At 43.0% G+C, this 12093-nt stretch overlaps 1 protein-coding gene across 1 annotated transcript; it reads right to left on the reverse strand.

Moving 5' to 3' along the window:
- Positions 1 to 205: 205 nt before the first annotated feature.
- LOC138968162 (uncharacterized) lies at positions 206 to 11835 on the reverse strand. Its single transcript, XM_070340723.1, has 8 exons — positions 11603 to 11835; positions 10542 to 10783; positions 9655 to 10062; positions 8763 to 8989; positions 3318 to 4010; positions 2918 to 3018; positions 1835 to 2007; positions 206 to 1030 (listed from the first exon to the last, which is right to left on the reverse strand). Exons 2-8 carry the CDS (start codon positions 10737 to 10739, stop codon positions 827 to 829), a joined length of 2004 nt encoding a protein of 667 aa, XP_070196824.1. The 5' UTR covers positions 10740 to 10783; positions 11603 to 11835; the 3' UTR covers positions 206 to 826.
- Between the last annotated feature and the right edge of the window lie 258 nt (positions 11836 to 12093).

Raw genomic sequence — 12093 nt, forward strand, 5'->3', positions numbered from 1 at the left:
GAACTATACAACCGCGCATTAATCGATCGCCTGCGCAGGTTGACTGGTTGAGTGAATAGGATTCGATCAAACTTTCGCAAAAAAACTCCTCTTTTCTTTGAATAACTGAAGAAAGGAGGAATAAAGAGGTTACACACCTCGCCTCAGTGATTATAAAAAAAAGGGTCTCAGTTCGCGGTCATGAAAAAGCTCGCTAAAGCTCGCATTTTTCATGATCCGCTAACTTCGACCATTATTTTTAATAATCACTGAGACTCGGCATGTAACCTCTACATATTTGCAGAACATACTTCAAAATTCTGTACGACCTTTTACGGAAAGAACAAATTTGTCTGCGCAAAGATCAACCATCAAAGATCTGGATTAAAAAAAAACTCAGCTCAGCCACAGCCGTTGCACGCAAGTGATGGTGACATAGGAGTCTTTGATTTTCGTACTTGTCACTGGTAAAGCGTTTTGATCGAATGTCGTAGTTGTTGTTGTTTTTGTTGTTGTAGTATAAGTTGTCATCCTCGTCGTCGTTGTTTGTTGTTGTTGTTGTTGTTGTTGTTGTTGTTGTTGTTGTTGTTGTTTGGAGTACCCGTGCAGAAAAGATGACTTTTATTCAATCACTCTGCCATTAAAGCAGCCGTATTCTGCCTTTGCAGTTTCTAAAATGATGCGTTAACAATCAAACCAATTGCCGCGGGAACGGCGAGAAAAAAAGTAGTTAACATTTAATTCTTTTTTTTACACCACTGTCTTCTGCACGCACCTTTACATGCTATTGGCCCAACTCCTATACTAGACAGCATACACAGCACAAACAGCCAAAGACCGCAAACGTCTACACCTTTCCGATGAACAGGAAGCTGATGGCAGCCATGAAGGAAAATCCCGTGCCCAGCCACAGCGGGATGGACACGTCGCCAGTGTAGTCCTCCAGGGGAGTGATCCAGGGAAAGAGGGCGAGGTACCCTAGGGGTGCTGAGGCCGTCACCACCGACATGGCGAACCCCACGTTCACTTTGCTGCCCTTGGAGGAACTGACCTGCACAGGACAGAGGATCGTGATAGGAATTTCTGCACAGGTACATGATCTACAAGTTCCTATCCCGCTTTATTGGCTCGGTCGACGCCCGTTTTCAACCGATTGCTTCCCTTTATATCATAAACCAATGGCCGATTGTATCACCGCTCGTTGACTGCATGTAATGGTCGTAAACTACTTCTAACTATAATGTACTTCTGGTTTTGGTCACAGTGCGACGTACTTTTGTTTGTCTTTACTCCCGATTGTGTAATTGTTTTAATTGCTTTTGACACCCTCAACCCCCCCCCCCACTCCCCCCTTCAGGGTTCGATTCGGGGCTGGGTAGGACACGGGTCAACTTATGTGCAGACTCAGAGACGGTATTCATGTTCCACCCCCGTGTCACCACAGTGGCACGCAAAAGACCTCGGTCATTCTGCCACAAGAGCAGGTGGCTGATTACACCTAAAAACACGCATTCACCTGGGTAGCGCGACTCAGTTTCTGCTAGTTTTCCACTGGGAGAAAGCGACCCGAATTTCCCAGCGATGGGACAATTAGCAAGATCTAGATCAGCACTTTTCAGGACGTGTACGGGAACGTGTACGGGTAACTTCATCAAATCTAGTTTTTACGTCACGCGTTTGCCAAGATCTGCAGTCTTGGTGGGAGCAAAACAACGTATGCATTTGGAACGTTGGAAACAAAAGTGAGTCACGGGTGACGCAACATCTACACGCACTCGTACAGGTCTTTGCTACACGTTCGACCAGCTAGAACACTGTAATAAAGTAATGAAAATGGAATGAAATGACAACTCACCACGGCTTGCATGACATCGTTGGTGACAGTGTAAGGCACGGAAAAGTAGCAAGCTCTGTGGAGTCCGGCCACCACGGTGAGGGAATAGAAGGCCTCCAGTCGAGCTGTCACGGACAGCAGCAGCATGGCCAATCCCATTATTACAGATATTGCCACGAACTCCACACGCCGACCTGCACGTGCAACCAAGACATTTCGAGATGGTGAATATAAGTGCTGATGTCTGTGGATTTGTGTTAAGCGCAGAATCGTGAATCTGATAACAATACTGATAAGGCTGCATCGGCGTTTCTTTCTTAAAAGAGAAAATAAACGGGTAAAAATATAATAAAGTAAAACAATGAAATAAACATAACATTTAAAGACAGGAAATTGCGCCTTTTCTTTCAGTCACACTTTTGGTACTCGAAAATAAAACAAAGCGATTGATTGAATAATTCCTTCAAGATGGCTGATCTACGAAATGTAATTTCGACGGTTTTTGTTTATCAGAAGATCACTTTTTCAAGCTTTCTTCCGCGGGAAAAACAAACGTGTTTTGCTATTCATAACGCTTGACAGACTAAAAGTACGTCAGTGTTACAAGAATCTCTCAAATCAGAATATATCCAAAACAGACCTTCATTTCTGATATAGAACGTCGCCAACAATACAGATGGAATCTGTTTTTGCTGCAATGATTAACTAAATACACCCTTAATCGAAGTGTTCCACTTTTGAACACACTGCTTGTAACCAGTTGTGAACACTGTGAGATATGCTTTGATATGAAGTAGTACACATTGTAAACGCTATTTAGTGTTTACCATGATTGCTACTTTTCATGATATAATGATACAGTTTCTCACAAAGTGTTCAAACCGGTTACAAAAAAAGTGTGTTCAGAAAAGGAACAATCCAATTTAAAGCGTAAAGCCTATGCACAACTGTGGATTTAGTTTCGCAGAAAAACTGATTTAACATTCAAGCTAATTTTATGTATGTCAATGTGGACTGCTGAACTTGTCCGTCGTAAAAGCCTAGGCAGATTTGTGGCGACAAACATTTTGGGTGTGCCTTTAACGTTGTACGCCTCGAACTTACCGATCAATGCCAACAGCCGAGACTGCAGTACGCTGATACCGAGATACGATGCGTAGTACACTAGAAAACCCGTGGACGCTGTTCGCATCCCTTCCTGATACCTGCAGAAAACAGGTGTAGGACATCAAGACACAGGTGTGCAGCCAACATGAAACAGGTGTACAATCAATGAAACAGGCGTTGCACCAACAGAAAACAGGTGTAGGACATCATGACACAGGTGTGCAGCCAACATGAAACAGGTGTACGATCTGCATGAAACAGGCGCACGATCGACATGAAACATTAAAGCTTGCTGTTGGTCATCATAATTATGCTCAGTATGCATCGTAGGAATGTATTGTTGAATAAAACACTGTTTTAACAAGATATTATCAATTGAATGCGAGCAGCAGCTTACCTGAGAAGACCATCCGATCCAGCGGCTCCGTTAGGATCCCCTCCGTAGATGGCCTTGCCAACGTAATCCGACGTTGTCATGGTGAACATGACTACAGCGCCCACACAGAAGAAGCACGAAAGCGCAATGAAAAATATCTTCCTTTTATAACTGGAGGCGCAGCACGGCTGACATCTCTCCGTATCTTTCATGATGTCCAGCATTTCGCCTTCAGGGATGTCTTCCAACGTCGTCTTCGCCAAGGTCTGATGCTGCTGCTGCCCGGAAGAAGTATAAGTGGACCCGCTTGTGCCGTAGGAAACTGACATGGAGTTCTGACAAGATTTAACGAAAGCGTCTTGAGGTTCATTGTCTTCAGGAACGAGAGGCGCCTGTTCCGCGATTCGGGCCTGGTCTTCATCCAAGTGGACCAAGGTCGCGTCAAAGTAGACAACTCCTGCAGGAAAAGATCTGATGCTGTTCCCAAGGGTGTCCAGAGTGACGCTTCTGGTCAGCTGGTCATCTTGCTGTGGCGAATTGTGGACATCGCAGGCAGCATCTGTGTCTGAAGCATCATCTTCTATTAGAGCTTCGTACCGGACGTTGTTGAGTTTAAGCTGTTTGCTACCGGCTAGCACAGTGATCGGCAAGCCCAGCAAAACGAAAGTGATGACCACTAGGGCTTGGATGCTGGTTTGAATGGTCAGGCTGCCACTGCAAAGATACATGCAAGTATTTGTATGATATAAGAAACGTTATCCTTCCTCTCTTTTTACATTTAGTCAAGTTATGACTAAATGTTTTAACATCGAGGGGGGAATCGAGACGAGGGTCGTGGTGTATGTGTGTGTGTGTGTGTGTGTGTGTGTGTGTGTGTGTGTGTGTGTGTGTGTGTGTGTGTGTGTGTGTGTGTGTGTGTGTGTAGAGCGATTCAGACTAAACTACTGGACTGATCTTTATGAAATTTGACATGAGAGTTCCTAGGTATGAAATCCCCGAACGTTTTTTTCATTTTTTTGATAAATGTCTTTGATGGCGTCATATCCGGCTTTTCGTGAAAGTTGAGGCGGCACTGTCACGCCCTCATTTTTCAACCAAATTGGTTGAAATTTTGGTCAAGTAATCTTCGACGAAGCCCGGACTTCGGTATTGCATTTCAGCTTGGTGGCTTAAAAATTAATTAATGACTTTGGTCATTAAAAATCTGAAAATTGTAAAAAAAAATAAAAATTTTATAAAACGATCCAAATTTACTTTCATCTTATTCGCCATTATTTTCTGATTCCGAAAACATATAAATATGTTATATTTGGATTAAAAACAAGCTCTGAAAATTAAATATATAAAAATTATTATCAAAATCAAATTGTCGAAATCAATTTAAAAACACTTTCATCTTATTCCTTGTCGGTTCCTGATTCCAAAAACATATAGATATGATATGTTTGGATTAAAAACACGCTCAGAAAGTTAAAACAAAGAGAGGTACAGAAAAGCGTGCTATCCTTCTTAGCGCAACTACTACCCCGCTCTTCTTGTCAATTTCACTGCCTTTGCCATGAGCGGTGGACTGACGATGCTACGAGTATACGGTCTTGCTGAAAAATGGCATTGCGTTCAGTTTCATTCTGTGAGTTCGACAGCTACTTGACTAAATGTTGTATTTTTGCCTTACGCGACTTGTTGGTCTTCTTGAAAAGAAATACAGCTTTTAAAATTAAATCCATAATTTCCTGTTCTGAGTATTATTCTTTTGACAAGTTGCTAAGTTTATTGTTCAATTCATTTGTCGGACACCCTCCCCCCTCCACCCATCACCCCCCCCCCCCCCCCCCCGCATCTCCCTCTGTCTCCGTCTCACTTTCTCTCTGTCTGTCTCTTTCCCCGTACGCTTCTCTCTCTCTCTCTCTCTCTCTCTCTCTCTCTCTCTCTCTCTCTCTCTCTCTCTCTCTCTCTCTCTCTCTCTCTCTCTCTCTCTCTGTCTCTCTCTCTCTCTCTCTCTCCAAAAACATATAGATATGATATGTTTGGATTACAAACACGCTCAGAAAGTTAAAACGAAGAGAGGTACAGAAAAGCGTGCTATCCTTCTCAGCGCAACTACTACCCCGCTCTTCTTGTCAATTTCACTGCCTTTGCCACGAGCGGTGGACTGACGATGCTACGAGTATACGGTCTTGCTGAAAAATTGCATTGCGTTCAGTTTTATTCTTTGAGTTCGACAGCTTGACTAAATGTTGTATTTTCGCCTTACGCGACTTGTTACATTTAGTCAAGTTTTGACTAAATGTTTTAACGTAGAGGGGGGAATCGAGACGAGGGTGTGGTGTATGCATGTGTGTGTGTATGTGTGTGTGTGTGTGTGTGTGTGTGTGTGTGTGTGTGTGTGTGTGTGTGTGTATGTGTGTGTGTGTATGTGTGTGTTTGTCTGTGCGTGTGTGTGTGTAGAGCGATTCAGACAAAACTACTGGACCGATCTTTATGAAATTTGACATGAGAGTTTCTGGGAATGATATCCCCGGACGTTTGTTTTTCTTGTTTTCGATAAATACTTTTGATGACGTCATATCTGGCTTTTTGTAAAAGTTGATGCGGCACTGTCACAACCTCATTTTTCAATAAAATTGATAGAAATTATGGCAAAGCAATCTTCGACAAAGGCCGGACTTTGGTATTGCATTTCAGCTTGGAGGCTGAAAAATTGATTGATGACTTTGGTCATTAAAAATCTGAAAATTGTAATTAAAAATTATTTTGTTATAAAACGATCCAAAATTACGTTCATCTTCTTCTTCATCATTTTCTGATTCCAAAAACATACACATATGTTATATTCGGATTAAAAACAAGCTCTGAAAATTAAAAATATAAAAATTATGATTAAAATAAAATTTACCAAATCGATTTAAAAACAATTTCATCTTGTTGCCTGTCGGTTCCTGATTCCAAAAACATATAGATATGATATGTTTGGATTACAAACACGTTCAGAAATTTAAAACGAAGAGAGGTACAGAAAAGCGTGCTATGCAGCACAGCGCAACTACTACCCCGCTCTTCTTTGTCAATTTCACTGCCTTTGCCACGTGCGTTTCACTGCCTTTGCCACGAGCGGTGGACTGACGATGCTACGAGTATACGGTCTTGCTGAAAAAAATGCAGTGCGTTCAGTTTCATTCTGTGAGTTCGGCAGCTTGACTAAATGTTGTAATTTCGCCTTACGCGACTTGTCTTTATTGTCCCATCGCTGGGAAATTTGGGTCGCTTCCTTCGAGTGAAAAGCTAGAAACAACAGGGTCGCGCTACCCGAAAGTCCATGAATCTATTCGATTTTTTTTCTTCTCCATTTCTTTATTGTCCAATCACATTCCACAACTTGGTCACATACTAAAACTTGGACACATGACGATATTACCACGTCTTTGACACATACCTCAACTTGGTCACATATCACAACTTGGACACATACCACATCTTTGACACATACCACAACTTGGACACAGACCACATCTTATACGCATACCACAACTTGGACACAGACCACATCTTATACGCATACCACAACTTGGACACATACCATAACTTGGATACATTACCATAGCTTGGACACATACCACAACTTGGACACATACCACATTTTGGACACATACCACAACTTGGACACATTCCACATCTTGGACACATACCACATCTTGGACACATACCACATCTTGGACACATTCCACATCTTGGACACATACCACAACTTGGACACATAATACAACTTGGACACATACCACAACTACCACATATTGGACACATACCATAACTTGGACACATTACCACATCTTGGACACATACCACAACTTGGACGCATACCACATCTTGGACACATACCACAACCTGGACACATACCACATCTTGGACATATTTCACATCTTGGACACATACCACATCTTGAACACATTCCACATCTTGGACACATACCACAACTTGGACACATACCACCACATCGACACATACCACATCTTGAACACATTCCACATCTTGGACATATACCACAACATTGCACATATTGGACACATACCACAACTTGGACACATACCACAACTTGGACACATTCCACAACTTGGAAATTTCCACAAATTGGACCACAAGCGCAACTCTGTTGCTGTTAACTTTTCACTGGGAGGAAGCGATCCGAATTCGCCAGCGATGAAGGAAAATAACGAAATGGAAAAAGAAAGAAAAAAAAATCTAATGGATCCCTTGACTTTGGGGTAGCGCGACTCTGTTGCTGCTAGCTTTCCACTGGGTGGAAGCGATCCGAATTTCCCAGCGATGGGACAATAGGCTGAATAGAGATTTTTTTTAGATTTTTTTTTTACAAATCGCAGATTTAGGTTCTACGTAATTTGTACAATCTTTTTACATTTTTACAAACCACGGGTTAACAGCTCAGTTGGAGGTTTAATTGGTGCCAGTGTGTAGACATACAGGCTGGGGGAGTGGTTTATGAGCGAGCAGATAGCTGTATCGTTATCAGCGTTTGTTACTGGAGATCGTTCTTACAGCGGCGTCCGAGTTGAGACGGAAGTGTCCCACCTATTTGGGTTGATAATCGGGGATTAATGTAGAATTGTATCCTCTTAGTCAGGTTTGAGGCACAAAGTGTACGAGGAAAAAACATTCTCTCTCAAGGGTGGAAGTAAAATGTCTGCCAGACTCAACAAATAGATTAGGCAGCCCATGATCACTGTTGTGATTGTAGTTGAAGTTCTATCGGATTTGTTGTTGGCTATTTTGTTGAAGACGTATAATTTTGTTCTCGAATTTAAGTTGATGTTGTTGTTGTCGTCGTCGTAGATAAAATCAAGGTTGTAACGTGTCAAATCAATCGTGTTCCACCTACAGTCTATCAGTGTAAAGCTGTTGCTGTTGACATTGTAGTTGTTCTTGGTTTTCGAGTTGTTGTCAGTGTTATTGTCGTCGTAGTTGTTACCCAGTCGGATAGAAACAAATACAAACTCAAGCCTGGGTCTTTTTTTTGTAACTCCGAACACTGTTCGGCAGCAGCACACTCTCTCGGCATGATGTCGGGAGCACGCGCGCATCCACAGCTGCAGCAAAGACGCACACCGAGCGTTGCTACTGTCGCTTCTGCTTCCCCCCTTGTGACGTCACAGCCAAGGGCTTGCCGCCGCGGGGAATTTGAAGTCTCGCGTAACAGACGTATTTGGTCGCTTTTTGAGCATGCATTTTGTGTAAAATTAGACTGATACAACACAAAACCTGAGATTTACTGATCGGTTTTTGCATCTGTAGATGCTTACCTATATCATTAAATCAACCCCAACTGCTTTATCTGACCTTAAAAAGAGCCTGTTATGGTCCTTTTATTAAACAGCACTAACGCAACACTCTACTTCATCAACATCACCAATCACGACCCGGGTCTTTAAAAAAAAAAGTCTTTGACTAGCTTACCCTTCAATGTAGGAAAGCCCCAAAAGCGAGGAGAAGTCTACCACCCCTAGAGCTGCCGTGGACACACCGCCAGATGACGCCATGATGAGACCAAGCACCAGCAGGGAGGTGTGCTCAGAGCGAGGACAGCGGGCCAGCACGAAGGATCGAACGACAGAGTTCATGCTGTCGAAACCTACCCCGGTAAGCACAAAGCCCAACATCCCCAGGCCAGCTTTGAACGGTACCTGCAACAGGTAAGGCAAGGCAACAGTTTTTATTTGATAAACCCAATGGGAGTACATGAATACTATTTGATTTAAAAAGGGGAACAACGCAAACAGTTAGATACAAATAAACTGAGCCCAGAACAGAAGGTTTGTTGTTGAATGTGGATGTTGGTAAAGATTTAGAGGAACGGGATCGTGGTGAGTGTGTGTGTGTGTGTGTGTGTGTGTGTGTGTGTGTGTGTGTGTGTTAGTGTGTGTTAGTGTGTGTGTGTGTGTATGTGTGTGTGTGTGTGTGTGTGTGTGTGTGCAGGGGGGGGGGGTGGCTGTAGTGGTCATTATGTTAAGCGCCTGGAGCCGTATATGGGACTCCCGTAAAAAAAATGTTATCTATCCTTACTTTAGCAGAACAGAATATGTGGTGAACTGCGACAAGATCTCGAAAGACACAGCTGCATCACTTTATTGTCCATTAAAATGATACATTGAAATGGATTGTTTTTTACACCCAGCCTGCCGGTAATATAAGAATTATCAGGTAAGCCAATGTTAAGAGAAAAACACACAACACACAACAAGAGTAAGTGAGAGTTTTATCGAACAAATCTCCTGGCACCAGAGATAATAACAAGCATTGAAATGAAGAAGCGACTTCTAAACAGAATTATTTAACAGAATTTAGTTACCTCTAAAGACTGCTGAGGAAGATCAGTCATAGCTGCCGGTGAATCTGTTGAGTATACGACTGTGGAGCTCTTAAACCCGACAAAGTCGGATGCGTTGAACAGAGAAGAAGTAGTCAAACCAAGAGAAACAGTATCATTCCACGCAGAAGAAACATTAAAGAGAGCAGCTTTCTCGGCTTGGGATTCGAGCAGGTAGTTAAGGTGCATGAGGTTGGCGGCGATGAGGCACATCATTCCTGTAATCAGCAGCCCAGCGGCAAAGAAGATGGCAGCTGTTTTGCGGCATTGTGGGTTCGAACCCCTGTCCGTGAGCCAGCCCAGGCAAGGAAGGAAGATCACGGAGGCGGGACCAACCATCAGACCCGACAAGGACACCAAGCTGAGAGGCATCCCAAGGTTCTGAAGAATCTGTTTAAATATATACGGGAACAACAACTTCAAGAACCGAAACGTTAAACCCTGACTCGATTACATGATCCGTGGGAACCATAAGTTCAAAAACCAAAACGCCCCGCCCCTCCCTCCCCCCCTCTCTTTTCCGTTTCCTCTGTTCCATGATAAACAAAAAAGATAGCTTAAAAAATACACCCACCCCTCTCTCAGAGTTAGAGAGAGAGAGAAAAAGAGAGAGAGAGAGAGAGAGAGAGAGAGAGACTCTACATAGGCATTAGAGTGCAAATAGGTCAACAAACAAACAAACAAACAAATATAAATCTACAGGGGTGTAATAAGGAGTCATGTACACATTCAGCTTAGACATCTCTTCCGGGGACAAAAAATAAAGAGCTTTCTGAGTTCGGCTTGTTCTGAGTGACTCGTTGATAGAAGGACAAATCACTGAGTCATCTCTTGCCATTCCTTTCTCACGTCTCCATTCTTTTACTCACCGGTACTTGGTAAAGATGCTCGAAATCCGCACTGGCTTCCATTCCCCACAGACTTGCGCAGAGCATCAACTTCCGGGGCAAGGGCATTTCGGCTGTTCCACCCTTTGATTTCACCCCGCTTCCGCTTCCCTTGCTTTGATGATCCTGTCCATGAAGACCTTGATCCTTGTGATTGTTCTGCGCAGATCTCGGGGCCATCTTGATGGGTCAAATACGACTCGATCGTTTTACTTGTAGCAAGTCTGTTTGACATACGATAGAGGTTGGGCAGATGAAAGAAAAGCCACCCAAAAGACATGTTGAATAGAGAATGCAAGTAAAACAAAATGGAGAAAAAATCATTGCAACTTAGTAACTAAATAAAGGACGAAAGGACAGTTGAACGAACGAGCGTACGAGCGAACGAGCGAGCGAACTAACTAAGCAAGCAACAACAACAAAAAATAGGAAATAGATAAATCTATAAAAATGAAAACCACCGTGGCATTGACATATCTGTATTATATGTTACGTTTTGTTTTTGTTTTTTGTTTTTGAAATCAGTATAATATATTTTCAGATATGAATATTTGACCACCAAGTAGCCTGCGGAGTGTGCTTGGCATTTGCTAATTTGTTTCACATTTATAACCTAAATACTGGTGACATTTTTTTCTGACAAGCTTGTTGTTACATTCTTTGAAGGAAGTTGAAAGATATCAGTATTGTTGCTCCTTTCCTGTTTCATTGAGTCCATTAGTTCTTCTGGTTCACCATCTAAGAATGGCTAATAGTAAATAATGTTAAAAGTGCAATATGTATTCCGAGTCAAGGGGGCACTGACAGAGACGTCGCCGCCAGGACTGGGAAGGCACGAGCAGCCTACATCATGTTGGAGAACATAGGAGAATGACCAAGGTGACACAGCAGAAGATTCAGACTTTCATTAACACCTGTCTGAGGCGCATCTTCAAGATCAGATGGACAGACAAGATTTGCAACGAAGAGCTGTGGCAAAGGGCGGGCCAAGAGCCCGTTAACAGCCAGATTCTGAGGAAAAAATGGGACTGGATTGGACATACCCTTAGGAAACCAACATCCAGCATCACACGCCAGGCTCTCACTTGGAATCCACAGGGGAAAAGAAAGAGAGGGAGGCCAAGAAACAGCTGGAGGCGGGACACAGAGACAGAACTGAAGAGGCAAGGCAACAGCTGGGCAGAAGCGGGGAGAACAGCCCAGAACAGGGTGCGATGGAGAAATGTCGTCAATTGCCTATGCTCCGCTGGGAGCAAAGGGCCTAAGTAAGTAAGTAATGTATTCCGAGTCATTGTTGACCTTCTGTCAGTAAACGACAAGTCATAGGGGTGAGGATATAGTGAAACTTTAGCATAGTTCAGTAAGTATCACGAGGACTGGTGTTGTGAATCGCTAGCACTAAAGAGTCATGCGTTAACATGTAGAGCGACATTAGCTGCGCTGTAAATGGACAGATACGACATGCAGCACATGCTACTGCCTGTGTGAAGCGTATCGTTTGTGTATCAGTCACGTTCATTAAAATTGTGAGTCA

Source organism: Littorina saxatilis, linkage group LG6 (assembly GCF_037325665.1).
Source record: "Littorina saxatilis isolate snail1 linkage group LG6, US_GU_Lsax_2.0, whole genome shotgun sequence".
NCBI classification, from domain to species: Eukaryota; Metazoa; Mollusca; class Gastropoda; order Littorinimorpha; family Littorinidae; genus Littorina; species Littorina saxatilis.

What these genes read in the sequence shown, in the direction of transcription:
- LOC138968162 (XM_070340723.1), bottom strand. Translation starts at nt 10,739, where the DNA reads ATGGCCCCGAGATCTGCGCAGAACAATCACAAGGATCAAGGTCTTCAT. An exon ending in TTCCTCAGCAGTCTTTAGAG is followed by an intron (nt 8,990 to 9,654) that starts GTAACTAAATTC and finishes TACCTGTTGCAG; the next exon opens with GTACCGTTCAAAGCTGGCCT. An exon ending in ACGATGTCATGCAAGCCGTG is followed by an intron (nt 1,031 to 1,834) that starts GTGAGTTGTCAT and finishes TGTCCTGTGCAG; the next exon opens with GTCAGTTCCTCCAAGGGCAG.